The sequence below is a fragment of the Nanorana parkeri genome, unplaced genomic scaffold, assembly GCF_000935625.1.
Source record: "Nanorana parkeri isolate BGI_ZX_2015 unplaced genomic scaffold, ASM93562v1 scaffold1571, whole genome shotgun sequence".
NCBI classification, from domain to species: domain Eukaryota; kingdom Metazoa; phylum Chordata; class Amphibia; order Anura; family Dicroglossidae; genus Nanorana; species Nanorana parkeri.
Window position 1 is genome coordinate 231,061 of NW_017307839.1, and position 23,222 is coordinate 254,282.

Below are 23,222 nucleotides of genomic sequence, written 5' to 3' on the forward strand. Positions count from 1 at the left end.
TACAACAGGAAGTGAGCTACTGGTTGGATCACCAGGTGAAAATAAAGGAAAAAAAGCCTAAAAAATAAAAACGAATGCAGCCACCACATCTAAAGACTTGTAAACTGCAATATATTACATTTTTTTTTTTGTTTAGATATGCTTTAAGGTCATTGTCATTGAGTGAAAGGCAAGCTGTACCTATGGCCTTCCCGACCTTGAACAGCTAAGAAGGAGGAGGAACAGATGTTGCACTCAGCTGCTAGGTTATTTTTTTTTTGTCAGTTAAGCAATTATTATTATTAGTTTGCTAGTTTTCCTGAAATTGCATTGGGGTTATGTCACTGTAGATGCACAAAGCACGTAATGGCCATCATCTATAGAGCTATACATAGGTTGAACTGTGCAGCAGGTGTTTAGAGTTAATTACAGTACAGAGGAGAGGTGAACGTACGTTACAGATACTGGTTCATCAATGGGAGGGACCAAGGAACAAGCTGCAAGCATCTCCGATTATATTACTTGAAAGCAGACGTTCTCTTTATTAAAAGAAAAAACACAAACTGGATATTTGGAAAATAAGGTAGAGTAAAACAGTTAGAAATATTCTTCTTATATTAGAAAATTTAGAAATTAGAAAAATCAGCAATATGATATTACATTAATTACATTTTACTTTATCAATAAGTGTATCTATATCTGTAGAGAAACAAAGTACTTAAAACATTTAAAGCAAATGTTGGTATAATGTGTTGGCAGAAATGTGGAGAAATAATGCAAAATAATTTAGTTGTGCCTACTTATTGGCGACATTTACATGTATGCAACCTGTGTATTTTAAACTGATGCAATGATGTGGGATGCATGAACATTGTTGACAATATTAGATTTAATTAGACATCCCTAGTCATATAGTACAAGCATATGATACTTCAGTGAGATTTTTCATAACTGTATTGCAGCATAAAGCCTTAAAGTGACACTAAACTCAGGAATTAAAGCTTAAAAATGCATTTGAGTACCTTAACTATTAATACAAATGATCTTATTTGTGCTTCACTGATCTGTAGATCCTCAAATCATCTCTTAAAGGAGAACTATGGGGTCAGGGGTTTTCCCCATAGTTCTCCTTAGGGTAACAGGAGGACACAAACTAGCGTCCTCCCGCCACCCTAAGCTCAGTATACGGCAAGCTACAGCTCGCGGTATACTGAGACGCCGCAGCCGGAGTGGATCCCGACATCGATGTCGAGATCCGCCCAGCTGCGTGAGTGACAGCTGGCTCTGCCTATCTAGAGGCAGAGCCAGCTGTACCCGCCCCCTCCCCCGTCCATTCCGCCAGTCAGCGCTGGCGGATCGGAGCGGGGAGGAGGGAATCTATCCCCTCCCCTGTAACGGCAGAGAGCCGTGACAGGATCGAGAAGTGAGCGAACACCGGCATGTGTTTGCTCACCTCCCGATCTACTGAGGCGACCTGTGACAGTCTCATTGTCACAGGTCGGCTAGAACTATGAGGTGAGTGAAAAGGACTCACCTCATAGTTCTCCTTTAATTCATGCTGACATTGTCCTTCCTTCCTTCTGGAGGGTGGCTACTTTTGTTCCCAATGATCCCTGTGTGTTGTAAAGTTCCAAGCTCCCTCCCATAATGGACTACAATCTCAAGTTTAGTTTAATAATTTGTATTGAGATTGTAGTCCATCACAGGAGCGTGCTTCGAACTGTGGCTACTTTATCACCTATTGCCAGTTAACAGACTGGAAAACTGGCAGTAAATAAGATCAACTCTGATCTAGCCATCAGATACGATCAGTACCAGTACCAGCGGTGCATGTATGTGCATTCATAACAGCTTCCTGCTCATGGTTCATTGGTTGCTAGGACAGCAGGCAGCCACTGTCCTAGCAACCCAATGACACATCCCTAGCCCCAGTGAAGCTGGCTGATTATTATGGATATGGCCAAGTTTGGGTATTGATGTTAAATAGCATTGCCCACCCCTTTGTTTACATTCATCTGTTAAACAGGGACTCTCCCTGCCAGTAGTTGAATGGGGTTGGCATTAGTCACTGGTTGCTAAGAGGTTGGTGGCTGCATAGCCGACAGTCTCTTAGCAACCAATTATACTGATGGGACGGAGCCTGAAGGGGAGTCTAGTTTTCCATCAGGTCCGTCTCCCTTGTGATTAACAGCAGCCTATGGGTGGATTGGATTCCATAGCTAATAACCAGCCTGCTATTGGCTATGGATCTGACCACTGCCTGCTGTCAATCAGTAGCAGAGTGAAATGGATAGGGGACTGGTCCCAGTGTCACTGCTTGTTAAGGATGCTGTTGGCTATGTGCAGTTGTTTTCCAAGGACTGTGTGTGCAGAGGTTGTGAATACATAAAACCTTTTACTCTGTTGGTGACTTGCTTGCTAAATTCCCTCAATGTACTAAAAACTGGGATCTGGGAAAAATGGACGCCTCCATTTTTTTTAAACCTTGCTGTTTCAATTTCAGGGGTTGGCAAGATATTTCTAGTACAGAATAGAAATAGGTTTTTTTTGTTTGTTTGTTTTTTAAATAAGAGGCTTGTTTGGGTGCAATACATTGCTTTTTAGGTCTAAAGGCTGATTTTTGCAGATTTATTGGTTACTGGGGTAGAGAAAACCCATTGTAAACCCATAATAGGGCAAACTTTTAATTGATGGCTCAAGTCTGAACATTAATTTGTGCATGCTTACTTGTATGGGTAATAGGGTGTAGCAACAGATCTCAGCAAGGGGCTTCACAGTGGACACAAAGCTGCAGTCTGGCTCAGTGTGAAACTCACAATTTCATAAGTCTCATGACAAAGGAAACATAAATCACTGGACTGCCTGTACATTATGGTGCACACGACAGACGGGAACCATTGTAAACACTTCACTGATGTGGTCATTTCATTATTTCTTCATCATCATTCTTCAAATCTGAAGTGCACATTTGTAATAAATAAGTAGTTATTTTCATATTACAAAAATTGGACTCCCACTGCGATTTAAAATTTGAGCTCACAGACTCCTTAGTGTCCCAAACCTTAGACATGTGTCACATAGTGAATCATAAATAAGAGAGTTCTTTTATTACAACATCAAAGCTATGTCAGATGATTGATTCACACCACATCACATGCATTACATGCACATAGCGCACATACTCTAGTGTGCAATTCAATCTTTTATTATTTTATTTTTGTTTTAACTTCCCCAATATTGTTATGCACCCCAGTATGCTGTGATGAGCTACAACGAATTGGAATGCACTGCACAAAAATGCAACTTTTGTTCAATTATATTATGTATATAATATAATGCACCTGCGTGCATGCCGCTATCTTTGAGTATATCTTCGAACATACGGCTGCCACCATCTTGGTGTATACCAAGATACACTCAAAGATGGCGGCGTGCAAGTTCGTTCTGGAGCTTGTTCTGGATTTTTAGTGTGCGGTTTTGGCTCGTTGCCTCCGAAACAGCAGAAAAATGTGTTTTCTTTGAAGAAAACAAATGGAAACATTTTTCATTTTCATTTGTTTCGTCAGAAAACAATTTTTTTTGTCCTGCACATATCTAGATTCTAGTTTACAACGCTTTAAAACATTTGTTAAAAGTTGATGCATTCTTGTGGGTAGGATATTTTTTTTTCACTAATCTAATAAGATTTTAAGCTATGCAGTCTTGTATTCTTACCTAGGGGTTTAACAATACTTTGAAAAAGTGTTAATGTGGTCTTAACAGATCGTAGAACTTTGACTGGTGTTTGCATCCTTTTCCTGTCAACTGTGCCCATTGCACTTAGCCTATTTTGCTGTGGAGGAGCAATAAATGCTATGTTTAGTTGTGCACCTATTGACAAATTACTTTTTTCAGCAAGGACATTGTGAATCTGCCAGTTTACATTTGACATATTGCTAAGTGGTTTTACTACCCATAATCACCTCAAAATATTAGATTTTGTTATGTGTACAACTTTAGTCTGGTCCCCTGAGCACTGGCCCTCATATCCTGTTTTAGGATGGCTTATGGAGCCACCATTGTGTGTGCTAGTAAGCTGTGTGTGTGTCTCCACAAACATGCAGGCACAGCAAGGCAAGCCACTCCAACGCTCCCCACTCCTTCTTCCTCCCTCCTCCAAGCTAGTAGATAGACAGCTGCTGTACTCTGTGCTTTCCCTTGTGATCTTGTACTGGACATGAAGTTTGGGAAGCTGAAATTAGATAGTTAGAGCTGTTTGGAAACTTGATGACTATAAGTGCTTCAGCAAAAATCTAAAGAAATACTTTCCATGTCAATGTATATTTGTTTGATTTGGATTCACTAACTACTTTAAAGTACATATGTGTTGAGTTGAGCTTGGTGGTCAACTATTACAACTTGTGTTTGGCTAGATATCACAGACATAGCTTGTCTGGATCATTTATCAAAGTAGTTTAGGGATTAATCATTGAAAGAAAAATTGGAGTGCTAACACAAGTAATGACTATACAGTATATGTTCTGCCTCCCCAGTCTAAGGATTGAAAGTGTGATCCCTGTAACTTACAGTTGTGGTGAGATGGCTATAGCTCCCAGTCTCAGTAGTGTTGGCAGGCAGTGACTTAATCCATATAACACCTTGAAGATCGTTTAGAAGTTTATTCCAAACTGTGCATATATGTGGATGAGATGCAGACTGGAACATAATGAAGAAGGGTGGAGCTATCTACACAGACGAAAAATTGAACTATACGGAGGGGTGTTGCCAGGATAACAATGCACACAGCTGGAGAATGTGGGTGTGTTCACAGACCTGCTGGAAACCTGCTGCTGACAACAAGTGAGCTCTGGCATGGAATTTAGGAATATTATTAATAATAATTACAAGTAATTACAAATTATAGAATGTATCTTTCAAAGAACAAAGCATCCATTGTGCCCTTGAGGGGAGCTTAAATTAGATCTGGACTCAAAAATCAGCACACACCAATTATTTTCTAACCAAGACTTCACCCTGCCTGTTAAGGACTAATTATGTGCTGATCTTATAAGTCTTTTCTGCTTCCTTTATAATATTATTTAATAATGCTTTTAAGTTGCATAGATTCCAGTATCTAGGAAAAAAGTCAGTAGGTGCACTAAGCTCAGCTTTTATTGCTCTGCTACAGCAAAATGGGCACAAATCACAGCAAACATCAGTTTTCAAAGATGCGGCCATTTTCAAAGTGCAGTTTGTTAGGACGGTATTAACACTTTTGAAAAGTATTGTTGAATCCCTATAAAAATGTACATACTGTGTATTTAATAACCAAAAATGCATGCATTCTACCATTAAAGTGTATTTTAATTAAAAAAAAAAAACATTTTAATATATTGCACTTTAACAGTACCTAGGTTTGGTGACTGCATTGTTTCCTTTTTTTAGGTTTTATCTCTTTATTTTTACCTAGTGATTATGTCATTAATGCACTTCATGTGCTAGGGTGACAAGGCTCACTCACTGTGCTGTATAAGTAAAATATTTGTATACTTTGAAGCAGCCCTCCACACTTAACATGATCATTTTCACACCCAGTGCAGCGTGTAAATTATATTTTTTTACCTAAGGCAAAAACAAGCAGTTAACCCTTGCAATGCAGGGGTAGCCCCACTGCAAGGGTTAATAAATAATATTAGCAAATCCAGTAAATCAAACCCATGATGAATACCGTAAGATCAAATATGTTGAGCTGTTCCATTCGGCTTGTGGTGAATTCATTGCATGACATACCGTTCAGGATTATTAGAGGCACAGATGGGAAAAGAGATATCCTGGGAGCAGGTTGCCCATATCTTCTGACATGGTATGATGCTCTGTGTGACTGCACAGGTTACACATCTTAGTCTTGGACCCACATGTGGCAAACCTTTATACATTCCATATATGTATAACACATGCTGATTGTAAAACTCTTCTCATACACTGCACATAAACCTGCAGCATCTTTGGAATGTTTCTAGCATAACTAGTTAAAATCAAATTATATATTGAAATAATCATTTCTTATTCAGCACTCGCAAGCATATGTCAGTGATTATATTGTCATGCTGTAAGTTCTGATAAAACTCTTCTTTTCTGTGCCAGGAGCAAGTACTGTAGACAAAATCATCATGGTAGCTTTCAAAGGTGTATGGACGCAGTCGTTCTGGAAAGCCGTCTCTGCAGAATTTCTGGGCACTCTTATTTTTGTTCTTCTTGGTCTTGGCTCAACAATCAGCTGGACCTCAGCGGACAGCTCCCAGCCAGCAGATCTAGTACTTATATCTCTGTGCTTCGGATATGGTATTGTAACCATGGTGCATTGCTTTGGGCATATCAGTGGTGCTCATATAAACCCTGCAGTAACAATCGCTCTTGTGTGTACAAGAAAATTAACACTTGCCAAGTCAGTATTTTATATCATTGCACAATGCCTGGGAGCCATCCTTGGGGCAGGACTTCTTTATCTTATTACCCCGAACGATATCAGTGGAAACCTAGGTGTAACAATGGTAAATATTTAATTTTCATCAAAATCACTCTCTGCTCACACATTTATATACAGGCATTGCATACGTTCTATCTGAACCTCTTTATCTAATGATGTTGTGTTAATGTTAACTCATGGAGACTCTTTGGATAGTTATGTTATTATAACTGTCCATTATGATTTCTAAGAAAGATAAACATTCTAAACAAGTTGGTAGGCCTTTCTACTCCAAAGGAAATTCAGACTAGAACCAATTTGGTCAAAAGTGTTTGGGTTGCGGGAGAAAACTAGCTTAAACATAAAGAGATCCTAGAAACTAAACTCAGTTTCCGTAGTGGGCATCAAACCCAGGACTCAGGAGTTAAACTTTAAAAATGCATTCAAGTACCTTAACTTTTAACAAAAATGTATCTTATTTGTGTATCACTCAGCTTTACATCCTCAAATCATCTCTGAATTCATGTTGACATTGACCATCCTTCTGGAAGGTGGCTACTTTTGTTCCCCATAGTCCCCATGGTTCCTCACTCTCCAGAAGGAATGGCAGTATCAGAACCAATTCAGAGATGATTTAAGGATCTACAAACACGCAAGTAAACTACATTTTTGTAAAGTAAGGTACTCAAATGCATTTTTAAGATTTAACGCCTGAGTCATTTAAGGCTACAGTATAAATCGCTTAAAGTGACATTAAACCCTCAGATTTTTTAACATAAACCAATACTGTAATGTGTGCCTTACTGTAATCCATGGTAGTTTCCCTTCCCTTTGCAGCTGAGTGCCTCTTCCTGTAGTGCTGGCTCAGGTTGCAAACCTACACACAGACGCCATGTATCCATTCCAGAGACAAGGCAGTCTGCTGCAAAACAGAAGTTCTGCCCAGCATGAGAAGAGATACAGATTTAAAAGGAAGAGCAGCAAAGAGAAGGGAAACAACCATGGATTACAGTAAGGCACACATTACAGTATTGTTTTATGTTAAAAAATCTGAGGGTTTAATGTCACTTTAACCACCGTGCGGCCCTAGCTACATGTATAATTTTACTACTTTTCATTTAGAGCCTGTTCACCAAGCCATTGTGCTCTGCAAATCTATACTGTAATGTCCTACCAGAAATGTGATTTTTTGCAAATTGTTTCCAAGCCAGCAATTACCCAGGCCAGAGCCGGGTCAGCTCATCTGCGTGCGGGGTATAGCAACTGACATCTTAATTCTATAGGTATACATCACAGGGCAGCTATATGCTAGCCATATGCCTTGACAGTTAAGAAAGAGTGTTAACCATGTAGATATGTCTATACAACTCAAGTAGAGGCAAGTTTTTTTTTTTCTGAAATGTTTCATCAACATTTGGTGTGGCATCTAAGTCATGCTTACTGCAAACTTACAACTACTGCATAACGTTTGCAGCAATAGTGATCACATCTTAACATCATTCTCACTATTTTTTAATTTATCCTTTATGGTAACTTGTTTTACAAAAATGTTTGTAAATTTCCCATGTCACTTTTTCTTTCTCTAGATTAATGAGAGACTTTCCATTGGTCATGGGCTCTTAATAGAACTTATAATTACTTTTCAGTTAGTCTTTACTATTTCTGCAAGCTGTGATCCAAAGAACAAGGACAGACTACCAGCCCTTGCAATTGGAATTTCTGTTGTATTTGGACATTTATTTGCAGTAAGTAGTTCGTTCATGCTGACCTTTTAGCCAGACTTTCTGTTTGTATATAATTGTATTTTTAGATGGTTCAGAAATTGGCTTTTAAACTGTTCAGTTATGGAGAAGATGTTGATAGTTATTTCTGATGATTAGTAGACATGGTTGTAGAGTTTGAGTGGCAGGCTTGTAAATCTACAACATGGTTGCATGTTATGATCAATTGTTGTTTTAAACTTATTTATAAACTGTAGACCAGATGCAGTTTACAGACCAAGGACAGGGGCTACATGCACCATATGCTTAATGTGAGCATTATCAAGCTGCAAATTAGGCATAAAGAAGGAAGTTTAGTTGTATACACACAAGGCTGCCACTATAACTTCATCGTGGGTAGCAAGCATGCAATTTATTGGAACAACTGTACCAGAGATGCGTGAGACACTTCAATCAAATGCAAAACAGCTATAGTAGAAACTTTTACCTGATTCCTGTTTGTCAAAAGTAAGACACCAATCTTAACCACAGGTTACAAGCAGTTCAAATTAGCTACAAGCTTCAATAAGCAAAGGGCACTGTACAAAGTTACTCAAATGAGTGGCTGTGAATCACAATTTATCTATTAATAGTCTAGTTTCAGTAAACTGAATTCTGATTGGTTAGCATGTCATAATGCATTTTTTGCAAAGCAGTTTTTTGCATTTTGCACTTCATCATTGGCTTTTTAATTGTCTTATTATATACTGTATGTATAACATGTAGGGGTATTAGCTGTTGTTTGACTACCCCCCGGTGTGTGCTATGACAAATAATCATCTTTTGCTATTTATTTCAATTTATTTTATAATTTTAAATACGTATTTCTTTCCCAAAATACTGCATTCTTAATATATGACTATTTTTCTTTAAATAATATATTATACTGCCATATTTGTGTTCTAAGTGTGTGCCAGGAATGTAGAAAGTATTTCTTTTTGCTGTTTGTTTTTTAAATTCCTATTGAAAATTATTATTGCATGGAATGTCCAAATTTTGACATACTCCATTTTACATCCTATAGAAGTGAATTATAGGACCTGCCATACACCATGAGGAGAAGTTACTAAGATTGAAGACAATCTAGAGCAGTTGCCCATGGCAACCAGTTAGCTTCTCTCTTTATTTTTCAAAGCTTAACTGAACAAGCTGAAGTGCCTTAGTTTGAGCTTTAAAGTGTATTTTCACTTTCGCAGCCAAATTGTGATAGTGCCTAATTAAAATTTGTTACGTGTTCCCATTCACATAGCATAAGCTAAAATAATAAATAATGTGTCTTGCAGTTTAAATTGTACTTACTTGCGTTAGGGTTTCTTGTCTTAAGGGTTAGAAATTCTACTTGCTTCTCCTTCTTTGTTGGGGGAGGTTGAGAGGGGTTTGTGTCAATCCCGTCAGTACTGTGCTGGCTCATTTCATTATAATTTGTAAAGTAGATTTAAATACTACCTGTCCCAAGAAAGGGTTAAATGATTTAAAGTCTGGCTTCTGCAGTGTATGTTAATGAGAGAACCACAATCCACACATTTCAGTCCTAAGTCTTTCTATAAGGACAAATCACAGTAAAGGTGCTCAGAAAAACTTGGATTCAGCCATTTTTCCTGCTGCAACAGAACATCTAAAAGTTAAGAAAACATTTTATTTAATTACAGTGTGTGACTGGGGACAAATAACAAACAAACATCTTAGATCTAATTGTCACTAATAATGCAGAGTTAATCGAGGATAATTAGAGGGCTTTTTTTTTTATTTGAATGCAAAAGTGGAAATACACTTTAAGATTCACAGCATTTCCAGGATTTTGCCAGAAGGATAGTGACTCACCCTTACCTAGACACGGACTGTAAGGTAAGTATATTTTTCATTTTTTTTGTTTTGTCACAGTGTAGTGTTATAGGGGGTTGTAAATACAGATGGCCACAATACACAATTGAAAAGAATAAAAGGTACTTAACTTTAGTTACATGTGCTGGGTTACAGATATAGCAGTCTCAACATTGTTTCAGTTTAATCCTCAGCATGGATCACGTGGCCTACAACCATCTTGTCCTGCAGGCCACTGAGTTTCAATGGCCATGATGGTGTCACTTCCATCTCAGAGCCCCCAAGAATCAGCACAATAATTAAACTCAGGACTTAAACCTTAAAAAGGCATTCAAGTAACGTAACTATTAACAAAAATTTATCTCATTTGTGTTTCACTCAGCTGTGTTTCAAATCATCTCTAAATTTGTCTTGACACCATTCTTCCTTCTGGAGGGTCGCAACTTATTTTGTGAAGTAGCCACTGCTCCAACTCACAACACACACAGGGACCATGGCAAACAAAAGTAGCCCCCCTCCAGAAGGAAGGGAAGACAGTGTCAGCACCAATTCAGAGGTGATTTGAGGATCTACAGCTGAGTGATACAGAAATAAGATACATTTTTGTTATTAGTTAAGGTACTTGAATGATTTTTAAGGTTTAGCTCCTGAGTTTAGTGTCACTTTAATTGTGTGAATGTTATTTCTAGTTGTATTGCAGTCTAATGCAAGTTTATAGTTTGAAAATGATTTAGCATTACATGTAGGTGTGCTTTTTCTTACAATGGCAATTTTAATTTTGGGGAAGCTTGATGTAATAAGCCGGCCTATCATTCTAGAGCAAGGTCCTCTTTAAAGTGCATTTGTCACATAATTTAAAAACACGATCAATAAACTGATTTTGTGTTGTCAACCAATATTTACCCTTTGAATTTACAATCAACTAGTTTGTGTCAGCAGAAACTAATTACATGAAACGTAAAGGTATTTAGTGATTTCTCCTCCATGATATCATATTGACAGCTCCATTATGAGTCATGCTATATTCTCAGGAAAACTGGGTCAACACACAAACACTACCTCTACTGTCTCTAGTGTTACTTTGATATGTTGACCTACAATGATTTATTGTAGCAAATATCTCCCTTTTCCAATATTGATTTTAGATAAACTACACTGGAGCAAGCATGAATCCGGCAAGATCTCTTGGCCCAGCTGTCATTATGTGGAAATGGGACAACCACTGGGTAAAATTTTAATTTTAAAGTGTCTATGCTTTCAGGTCCTGTCAAGAGTCCATAAATGGCCACATTACTTTTGAGTGGGTCCAATTCCTGAACCCTGGTCAGATTTTATTGTTTCTGTGTTCTCATTTGAGAGATTTTTGTATCCATTCTTATCCTGGAGACACAACAGGAAGTGAGAGGAAATCTTCTTAAATCGTATGTGGCTCATGCAGGTTAGAAAAAGAGTATCATCCATACAAGCATATGCATCCATGGTTAGTATGTTCAGATCTGAGCAGGAAGACGTGCAGCGTAGAGGATACTGGCAAGATCATCAAATATTTACTCTGCAGTGACATTTCTGTATATTTTTAAAGCAGCAAAATATTAAATAGTATTTAAAGAGGAATGCACATTGACAGTTTTATTTATTTATTTTTTTTGTACTGTAAAAAGTCCAACTTTGACAGCCTTATCAAAACAATAGACTCCTAAACTGCTCAAAGTGCTAACTCTTGCTTACCGAGTGTAAGTGCTGCGGTGCAGAAGATTACAGGAGGCTGATACTACATTGAATTTAGGTACTTGTGCTAGTTCTATGTACTATTGAAAATAATCATTACATGACTTGGTAAGGATGACATTCCCTGAGCTTTAAACACATGTCAGTAAAGTCAGCTTATAATTTTCTAAAGAGAAGCTAAGGATAATATAAAAAATAATCAACTTATTAAAAATTGATGGGAATCACCTTAGCATTACTATTATTATCATTGTTAATACCTATTGTTTAAATGTGCTGACATTTATGATATGATATGTCAAAAATACATTAGGATAGCATGTTTACTTTTCATACTTGGATATTCAAGGGCTTTGTTTTAAATTAAGCCCATCATAAAAGCAATACAGTGGCTTTTGTTGTGGACCGCCTTCTAAAAATACTTTCTCCCTTGCTGTTCTGCTGACCCAGTGGCGTCACTGGGGGGGGTGGGGTGTGTGGCCCGCACCCGGGTGACACCATCGGCGGGATGACACCAGAATGAGTAATTTTGGTGTCACCCCCTCTGAAAAGTCGGGCACTCGGTCATGGACCAAGAACCTGACAGTTGCAGGCGTCCATCACCAAGATGGTCGTCGAAAGGTATCACCGAGATGGCCGCACATGTGCAATGATGTCACGGCGGGGTGTCACCCGGTACCTGCTCCGGGTGACACCTGGCCTCGGGACACCCCAGACTGACACATAGCTTTCATAGTCACTGCCCTGGAAAATAGAGAATATGTCTCCAGCAAATCTTGGATATTATAGCAACGTCCAGAGGTTTTTTTAAAAATAACACAAATATGCAACAGTTTGGAGCCTTGCAAAGTCCCTTTATCAGACATCTCACAAGTCGCATGGAGGAGACCTGCAAGGATGAAACATGTTGCATATTTATGATATGATCCTTTCAATGCTTAAATAGCATAACTTTGCTATAGGATCCAAGGCGTGCTGGTGAAATTTTCTCTATGTTTCATGCAATGCCATTTGACAGTGGCTATAACACCCTGCCCATGGTCATTTGCAGGGGGAATATCTCATCTGCATACCAGCCTGGAACAGATACAGGATCAGGAAAGTCAGGGTAACGTTGGACGTCCATTTAGTTGTTCCCGGTCAGTGACTCAAAGTAATGAAGCCAGAGAGCCAGCATGCAAGCTAGGCAACCAGCATTTTCAGAAGGGGGTACTAGCAATGGAAGCCTCCATATTCATTACAGGTTTCCATTAAAAAAAAAAAAAAAATTTTTGTTTATTTTATAGATATATTGTATTGTACCTATTATTGGAGCGATCTGTGCAGGAGCAGCTTATAATTATATTTACTGCCCCGATGCTGATTTCAAACAACATTTAAAAGAAGCGCTAAAAAAAGCTAAACAAAAAACAAACGGAAAATACATTGAAGTGGGTGACAATCGAAGCCAGGTTGATACAGATGACCTGATCCTTAAATCTGGGACTATACATGTCATTGATATTGAACAGGGGGAAGGAAAGAAAGGAAAAGACTCAGCAAGTGAAATATTATCTACTGTATAACGTGCAATAGGCACAATAATGGTTTAAAAAATGTACCAACAGAAAAAGCCATAAAAGTTATTTTTATACAAGTGCGTATTTGTGGGTCAGCATCAAAAAACAGCCACATGCCTATATTCATAATTACAAAGAAGAATGCCATTGCCAGAGGCTCTGAAAACTTCCATCTTTACTTACTAGTCTCAGTGGTTTGACCAAAAATATTTGTGGTGTACAAGAGTTTGATGACACTGTATTAAACCTAACAATAAAAAGAGCTGTCAACAGTCTTTGATGACAGGCTCCTCTCCCCTTTGACGTGCATGTGACATCTCAAATATTTAATTTTGAGATGGAAAACTTTCAGTAATTTTACCCTTTTTTAAATTGTGGATAGTTTATTAAAGAAGCACTTAATGGATTTTAGACACCATTACTGTGTCAAGATGCTGACCATTGTATAAGATAGCAATGTGATATGAAAGTGTATCAGGCATGAGAAACAAAGTACTGTAAATGGACAGGTTAGATTACAGGGAACTAAGCAAGCCAACAGTAAAGAAATTGTTTGAAAAGCATTTAAAAAAAACACAAAAGCAATGTTGTAGATAGGAATTAATTTATCTCTCCAGCCAAACATGAAAATAACCATTTGCCTTCTACATAACAATCAATAAACTTTAGTTTAATGCAAAAGCTTTAATTCAGTTGCCATTACTTTTCATTTCCCTGTTGACCCTCCCTGTTCGCATATCAGACAAAACTTCTGGTTTGGGGCTATCTTCTTTATCTGGCCCACATTGAATTAGAGTTAGCCTTGGCATTGTTAGCCCTTGCATGTTCTCCATATTATTAGTTATTCTTACCACAGCTCATTGGGCGCTTTCAATGACGCACAAGAGCTCTCAAGAGGAAGTTCCAAGAGTGCCAGCTCTGGACCAGCCCCCACAGCTTCTCCTAGCCTCATTTTCTACAATTACCTCAGCACTACTTAAGGAGCATAGAATAGATGGGTTGTGGCCACATGACTGCAAATAAAGAATTAAAAAAAAGGTTATTTAGCAATTTTGAATACATTTATTTCAGGGGCTGAAATAGCAATGTTCTGCACCAGGTACCACAATTTGCAGGATTCCCCAGTGCGACATGCAGAGTGGCAGCGGTGTGCCGGTTACTGGAACGCGCCCTATGTTCTAGCACCCAGCACTGAAAGAAGTTTCAGTCCAGCATACATTCAGATGCTGGCAGAGGGAGGTGGGTGCAGGCAATTATTTGAGATGCTGCAATCTCCCTCTGATTCCTGGAAGAGATTAGATAGAGCTGAGAAGCATAGGAAATAAATACTTCTTTCCCATGCTCCTCAGCCCCATCGAGTGGCTATAATGCAGTATTTTGCTGATATTACATTCGGCCTGGAAAGGAATAACATTGGTTTTGCCTCCATTCGCACAGAACAATATGTACATGCAGTTATGCAGGACGAATGGCTCTGTGCATTTTTTACAAATAAAATGTCCTGGTTACAGTGATTTGAAGTAGACATTTCCATTCTTTATAGTTTTAACATAGTGGTACTTTCATAGACTGCTACTTCTGCTCTTTTCATATGCACTAATTTTCCTAAAATATGCATGCATGCTAACACTGATGTGACGGACCTAGGGCTGCAGATTCATTGCCCCGGAGAACTTTGTGTGCTGTGGGTATTTTACAGTTTACTATTTTATCTGGGGAGAGCCGGTCACTATGTGACTTGATGGGAACCATTGTTCTAAAGGCAGCAGGTTGGCGGGAGGGGCCATTGTTAGAGTGATGGGATTAAGCTCCTCTCTAAGTAAGACAATACAATGTGGCACCTAGTTGTCTGGGGGAGGAAACTCTTCCATGTAACAATGAACTCTTATCTGATCCTGTCAGATATAAATTCTGTGTGCTCTGCTTCAATAAAGGAGATCTTGTTTCACTCCAAAGTTAGTCTTGTCTGATTCTTGGAGTAAGCCTTCCATGCTATAGTCACTGCTTCTGGTTCCAGCACTCAGGGAATAGGCTGAAGACGGAGATATGCAGTCGGGGTATCAGGGAGTCCGTCGCAACTGATATGTAGATTTTTTGACTGTGAAGGGCTGTAGTGTCTTTAATGTGTGAGCTATAAGTGACAGCCTGCCTTAACCATATTTATACTGTGTTATAGGCAAAAACTGAATAGTTCTTATGTGGTGTCAGTTTCTGTAAAGACAGAGGAAATTGTTACTTTAACACATTACAGTACAACAGAATCCAACACCCCAGTGCTGCAAAAGGGGAATTGTACCTTGTGTGGGCATAGGTTGCACATGCAAACCTTGCACTGACATTTCTTTATACAGTTTAGTTTAGAAAATGCAATAGGGGCCATTGAAGATATAGAAAAACCTAAAGGAAGATATATCTATTTATCTATCTATCTATCTATCTATCTATCTATCTATCCAGTAGATATATTTATAATTTTAGCAAGCACGGGTTTGTCTGGATTCTCTTTGGGATCCAGGATCTGGGAGATTTCAAAGAGAGTTGGGAGAGATGAGATCTCTGGCCCTGGGTCCATGTTTTGGTAGTGACCAGCACTTGAACAGATGGTGTTCTGGAGTCAGGAAGACTTTCCCTGAAGTCAGAGTGGAATCAGCAGAGCTCCTGCAGGGAAATAGGAACAGACGATGTACAGAAGTCAGGAGGACTCCCCAAAAGTCAAAGTGGAGTCAGGTGGTGTGTGTGCTGGAGGCACACGGTGACCCATACAATCCATCCAGGACAATGCCTGGTGTAAATTCTCACCTAAATCTGCAATCATGTAATGCAATGGGTCCTGAGTCAGACAAAGACGGTCCTTCTTTGGGTGTTCAGGTCAATGCCTGGGAGACATTGACACAAATAATTGGCTGTCTAGTGACAGGGCGTTCTCAGGCTCCCAAATTGAGGCAGCAGTTTAGGAGCCTGAGACTGACAGAACCACTGGTCACCATAAATGGAAGAGATATCACCTTGAACATGGACTTTGGCGAGTAAAAGACACATTTGGAAAGGGTTGTTAGAAAGAAGGGTAACATTTACCCAGAGATGGGTTTTAAATATCATCAATGCTAAACATTTTAAATAATGATAAATACAAAAAAAATGCTTTAAGTATAACAGCAAATCTAAAAATTGGTCCCAGAATCTCAGCAATTGTTCCATTAGTTTATGTGAACATAATGACATTTAGAAAATATGAAATATAAGGAACGTGAAAACAATTAATGCCTTTTTTGAGAAATGCCTCAAGGTTATAACAAAGTAATAGCAGATCAGAAACTGTATGTAATCAATTAGACAACACAGTTTGTTTATTGCTTTAAAGGGGAACATTTGTTGACAGTATGCATGAAAACAAGCCTAGGGGACAGAAATTAAGTGTGTAAGTCATCTAAAGCGATGATTGTCTAACAATCAGAACCAAATGAGTTTCCTCAGAACAAACTAAGAATAATGATGCCATTGAACATGCAATATCAGTACAAGTGCCATAAACTGGTAGAAACATTGCATTTCTTAGGCACATTATAGAACAAAGGTGTACTGTATGTCCCAAACATACAGCAACCAATAATATACACAGCATTTTGTCTGGGCCATAAAGAACCATTTGAAATTCACACAGTGTATGGCTACCTTTTACACATGATTTTTTCATCAAGTGGTTATAGTCTTGCTTTCACTGGACGACAGGATTTGGCCAGTAGTTCAGTGAGGATGTCTCTATTCTAACTGATGTAAAACTGTCTTGCTGCTGGCCTATTTCTATCAAACTATCCTTAGAAATTAAGTCTCTGCAGATGATACAGCTGTGAAGAACTGGCGAGCAGCAGGAGTTTTTTTAATGAGGGAGAAACTTTATTAGAGACAAAGAACAAAGGCTTGGGCATTACTACAAGAATTAAGAGACTGCAGAGTTTACAGCAGTATAAAATTGGTCAGTAGCAAGGCAGTTTTAATCAGGCATAATAGGCCCAACTGGTACTTGCCCAACCTTTATTTTATCTATAGAAAAAGGATTGCAGTGAATGTGAGTTATATGATGGGAGATGGTTTAGGTGCACAATATTCTTGTACTGAGTTTATTTTTCATTCAAATGACACAGAAGGGCGCTGTAAACAAAATGCACAACCAAGAACAGATGGTCAATCATGTCCCACATGTTATGGCATTAAAAGGTTTAAACAAGCCTATGGCTGCAATAGCAATCATGAGTTTATTTAAAAATTTGTATGGCTGGCTCTTGGCTGTAATATAGAAATGATCTAGGTGCTCTACAGTCACTTAATCACTTTTACAGAGTGGTGATGTGCCCTCACTCACCTGCTGTGTCAGTGAAAGGGTTAAGCACATCAAGCTTAAAAAAAGACCCTATCAACATAAAATTAAAAAGAATGAAAAAGAAATGAAGACCCAAACACAACACCCCTAAAAAAAACGGGAGCCTTAAAAAACAACAACAACAAAAAAAACGACTGTTTTAAAGGGAAGCCTTGCAGCAAAAAAACGAGAAAAAAAAACAGTTTCATTTAAAAAAAGGCCCTAAGGATTAACGGCAAACCTGAACATTTGACCATAAGTTCAACTCGAATCCATGCTGTTTGCAGTTTGCGTAGTTGGCAAGCAAAATGGCCGGATTTTGCCAGTTTGCCTGTCCGAACCTCCAGCTGCTACATCCAGAAGTCATTCATTTAGGGGAGGTCTCACTGCCGCTAAATAAATAATTTAATTTGGCTTTGTTGATTTTAATAAAGATACTAATTATACATATTTTTTTTTATTATTTGGTGCTAGCAGTGTGCTAATTTCTTACCATCCTTTCGTTTTTTGGGCTTTATATTAAATGTCTTTTACTCTGCAATGCTATTTAGTACTTTTCAAGCTAATGTGTCTTGTAAGGACTGACAGCTTTGTTAAAACCCATAAAATTACTTTATTGCAACAGTCCACATCATTTTGCTGTATTTTTAGTTTAAATTGAAAAATGCATATTAATGAATTCTTATGATGCCTAAAATTAAAGAGAATGTAAAAATGTAAAAAGCTGTGACATATCTTGTCACAATAGCTACAATAAATTAAAGAGACTTTAATCTGTGAATGATTTACAGGTCTATTCACAAAAGGCTAAGGGTTTGGAGAAGGCAGGAGAAGTAAACATTCTAGGACAATAGAGCTGACCTGGAAAGTGAGCTGAATTGGAGACTTTTTCCAAATCAGCTATTTTGTCCTAGATTGTTCACTTCTCCTGCCTTCTCCAAACTCTTCACCCTTTTGTGAATAAGCCTGCATGTGTTTGTTGAATTCCATCATTAACAAAGGTAATTTAAGTCTAGATACCTATGCCAAATTCATCAGTGTCAGTATGCGTTAATTTGACAATAACGTTGAGAACAAAATGCCTAATGTAAATTCCCTGCACATGTTTTTTATTATCAGCTGTAAAAAGGACAAATGTGTCAAAGACATTCTGTGTTTCGTTATTTTACACATAATAGTTTTATTCATATATTTTTTAAATGTTAAATACATTTTTTTATTCATTATATTGCACTGGGACAGTTGCAGCCCTTTAAGAGTTCGTAATGCTGGAGGGTAGGGATGCACCGATACCGATACTAGTATCGGTACCGATACTAGTATCAGTGCTGATACCGATACTAATACTAATACCGAGTATTTGGGCGAGTACTTATACTAGCCCAAATGCTCTGATACCTTTCCAAATACTGAAACTTCTGGTTAGAGGGAGATTTCCTCTGACCGGTAGTGCCGCGAGGGAACATGGAGCCAGGAAGCTGGCTCCATGCTGTTTGGCCAGCTTGATGCTGATTGGCCGGGAAACCAGCTTCCCAGCCAATCAGCAATGAGCCAGGCAAACAATTCTGATAATATGGTGACACGACCCCCACCTTGCCGACAAATCATTCCCCTCACATAGATCCTCAGCAGCAGTCATTACCATACCAGTCCCTCGGCCAGCTGGGCAGACACCACTCTCCAAGCCCTTGCGAATCTGTCCACTTCTCCTGTGTGCACAGCGCCAGCACCGCCTGCTTGATGTCTGAATGAGAGCACTGGGCAGTCTGCACATGTGCAGTAGCAGGCTGAAGGTTGATCATGTGGGCTCTGTACACACAGGAGACGTGGCCAGATCCAGGAGAGCTTGGAGAGCGATGTCTGCCCAGCTGGCCGAGAGACATCTGTGGCATGGTAATGAATGCTGCTGAGGATCAATGTGAGGGGAATGAGGTGTCTGCAGGGTGGAGGTTGTGTCACCATATTGTCAGATCTGTTTGGCCAACCTTGATGTCGATTCAGCAAGGAGTCAGCCAAACAGAATGGAGTCGGCTTCCCGGGCACACACAAAGCCGGGCGGTGGGTAATGACATGCAGCCTGGCCAGGAAGCTGACTCTATGCTACCGGAAGTACCGGTATCGGTACTCAGTACTCAGTATCAGTGAGTACCGAAATATAAATATCGGTTCTCGTATACTCGATATCGAAAAACCGGTATCGGCGCATCCCTACTGGAGGGGTTACATGGACCTTCTGATTATGTGATTGGCTTTCTTCTGATCATGTGACTGGGAGCCCATCCTACCAGCTCCTGATCATCACTGTGTGACTGGGAGCTGTCAGTGACAGGACTATCACAGTGAATGCACTCCCAGCACGGAATGAATTCTATCTCTGTGCTACTACTTACTGTATATGCATACAGCCGGCGGCAGTAGATTACATAGCACTAGTGAAAACTTGTTTTCTTTTTCAAGTGTATCTATTTACAAATAGATACATTTACAGCTTTAAATGGAATGGGGAAAGGTAGGAACCCCTTGTCAGGTTTTAATACTATCCGGGGCTCCATTATTCTGGTGACAATGTTTTACAAAACAGAAAGTGAGGGAAAGTCTGCACCAGGAAAACAAACAATAAAAAGCTGACAGATGTTCTAGTGTTCCCCTATTTAACTTGAAAAGGGTTTTTAACTTCTGTCTGTGTTGTTAGAGAGTTTCCCGCACTTCCTGTCTGGTGAAAACAGAGTCACCAGAATGAGAATAATCTCTCTAAAGGAGTCATTGAGAGCAGTAACACTTGATAGGTGTTCTAATCCTTCCCCTTTCCATTCAAAAACTAGAAAATAATTGTCTATAGATATACATTTACTTTTATTGATGGAATTATTTTAAAAATAGATAATAATAGTTTAGAAGATCTGCATTTCCCTATCTTTTGGCTTCATGTCCGACAAGTGACAACTGTCAAGCCTCATCATTAACTCACAGCACATTTAGTAGGTCTGTGAAGAGACCAGGACTCTCTCACATAAATAGCCTCCGATGACAACTTAACCTGTTTATTATGTATCCATATTAATTGACCAAGGACTTGGCCAGCCGCAGATCTTAGCTTTCACATAAGTAATAATGTACTTAGAACATTAGAATTCATCAGTCACTGAACCAAACTTGCCCTTAGAAAATTTGCTAGACACCAACTGACAGTCACAGAGCATGACAAATGTCATGGGATTGCAAATGGCACTTCATGCCATAATAAAACTGCATATAATATCAATAAACAAACAAGTCAAGAGTTTGGATTATAATGAATGGGGCACTTTACTGGTTAACCAGTTTTAATGTAATATTTTAATTAGCATTAAATAAATAAACAATGTTGCTCATTCATAAGACCCTCACAACCACAAATATATAAGAAATATTAAACACAAAATTCCACAAGCCAGACTTGTCAGATTATTTCTAAACCTCCAGGATTACATTAATATGGTGAATCATACCAGCACATTTATGGCCATATATTTCAGCCATCACGCTAACAAAAATGCAAAAACCTTGAAGTCCATTGAGAAATGATCTTCTTATAGGTCTAAGTTTGCAGGCTCATACTTGTCATTATTTATATCTGACTTAAGAGCAATTTTTTTAGAGGAAGAAAGGAGAGAACGAACATCAATAAAGTCACCTTTCTAATGTTTATTTTTCACATTAGCAGACAAATGGAAACCCAGTAGGGAAAGTAGTCACGATATGTTTCTTTCAATCACATTTCAGGAATACCTGATGGCTTGCATGATATGAAAAGTGCAGAATGCCAACAATCAGAAGTACTATAAATAATAAGACTCGGGCTGCAACAATGAGTTTGTAGCATTAGCATGTGGACATGCAGATTATGTAACCATAGAAACAGATGAAGATGTAAGAGGGGAATTAGACCATAGAATAGCTAGAGCAACAGAACCAAAAGTACCCAAATTAAAAAAGGCAGGAGAAGAAGTAAGGTGTAGGTGCACATGAATGCACCTTTTGGAAACCCTGCTCGGCACTGAATCTCAACGGCAGCCATCAGGGGGAGAAAGATATGTTGCTTTTCCAGACCCTCTTCACCAGGCACTCTGCAATCCGAGACACACGACTGGTGGCAAGCAAAGGGAGACTGGGAATGGATAGCCAGTGTTTTTGTTGCTGTCTTTTCTCTGCAGCCTCTGGATGCTTAGTTAGTGTAGCTGGACCAGCTGTAGGAAGAAGAGGCTATCAAGCTCTGCATGATAGCGGAAAACCACAGGGGCAAGGATGCCATAAAGCAGCTATGCAGGTGCTGACTCACATCATGTCATATGCCGAAAATGCCTGTTCAAAGAAATGAAATGGGGACAGAACAAAAAGGTGAATAAACAAAGCACACTCATAACAAGAACATTTCATTTGCGGCCATTGCAATTCCATTGCGGAGTGCCCCTTAATTCAGATGCCCTCCCTTTTCTAGACATGTGCGATTCGTTTTGTTACGAATCGAAATTCGTACGAATTTTCCTGATTAAAAAACAACTACCACATCGACTGCAATATTAACAGAGGTATTTTTGCTTTTTAACTTCATCATAACGAATGTTCATAAAGTTACGAAAATGTGCCGAAACTAACGAAAATACGTATTTCGTACGAATCCGAATTGAGTTTCGGATACGAATTACGAAATACGAAATAATGGATATTACGAAACGGAACGAAATGGAACACATTTTTTGACGGCGCACAAGTCTACCCTTTTCATTACACTGACAGACATACATTCCTGTATTCTCAGGCAAATCTAGGTTTTGCTGCATATTGCAACTCAAACCCACCAGAGAAAATTCTAAAACAAATTTAAAAACGATTATTCCAAAGTAAGAGTGGTTTAAGTCTATCTGCTTGTGTACAAATAGAATGGATTTATAGATAGTCAGATAGTCATTACATAGTTTTGGTAAATAATAAAAAAAAAAGGATCATGTACAGAGATTACAGAATTGGATTTTAATACGTATGGCTAAGTGTATTGTGAATATAAGTGTGGCTTATTGCAACAGCTTGACCATTCGAAGTGTCAAGCTATTCAATATGCATAAACAGCATGTTATAACAGATGTAAATTGTACAGATATAATTTACTGGGTGTGATATACATCCTTAAAAGTAAGTATTGATTACATAGATACAGATATAATGGAACACTTCTACACCTCTACCAGCTTCCCAAACTGTGTTGGAGCTCTAGACGCCAAAGACATTCGCATGAAAATGCCGCCCAATAGCGGGAAGAGGCACTGGGATGCCAGTAAACATTCCCTTGTATTGCTGGCTTTGGTAGACAGCAAGTACAATTTTATCACCATAGATGTGGGTGCTTACAGGTCCACTAGCTGCTGCAGTATTTTTAAGAAGTCTACCTTGGGTCGCAAGCTGAAAGAGGGGAAATTTAAGTTTCCAAAATACAAACCTCTGCCCGGGTCAAGTGGAGGTGAGCCTATGCTGCACGTCTTTGTTGCCGATGAGGCTTTTGGACTTTCTGAGAATATCCTGAGGCCCTACCCCACCAG

General features: G+C 38.8%; 1 protein-coding gene across 2 annotated transcripts; it reads left to right on the plus strand.

Moving 5' to 3' along the window:
- Positions 1-6,125: 6,125 nt before the first annotated feature.
- Positions 6,126-13,298, plus strand: LOC108798868 (aquaporin-4-like). Of its 2 annotated transcripts, XM_018570676.1 has the most exons (4): positions 6,126-6,509; positions 8,011-8,169; positions 11,151-11,231; positions 13,020-13,298. In XM_018570676.1, the coding sequence occupies exons 1-4, from the start codon at positions 6,129-6,131 to the stop codon at positions 13,296-13,298; spliced, it is 900 nt and encodes a 299-aa protein (XP_018426178.1). In that variant the 5' UTR covers positions 6,126-6,128. The 2 variants fall into 2 exon arrangements, with proteins under 2 accessions (XP_018426178.1, XP_018426177.1); XM_018570675.1 differs by lacking the exon at positions 11,151-11,231 and having other exon boundaries at positions 6,129-6,509.
- The last annotated feature ends 9,924 nt before the right edge of the window (positions 13,299-23,222 follow it).

Excerpts from the sequence above, each read along its gene's own strand:
- LOC108798868 (XM_018570676.1), top strand. The coding sequence starts at position 6,129 with ATGGTAGCTTTCAAAGGTGTATGGACGCAGTCGTTCTGGAAAGCCGTC. Across the intron at positions 6,510-8,010 it reads GAAACCTAGGTGTAACAATG|ATTAATGAGAGACTTTCCAT; the intron begins GTAAATATTTAA and ends TTCTTTCTCTAG. Across the intron at positions 11,232-13,019 it reads GGAAATGGGACAACCACTGG|ATATATTGTATTGTACCTAT; the intron begins GTAAAATTTTAA and ends TTTATTTTATAG.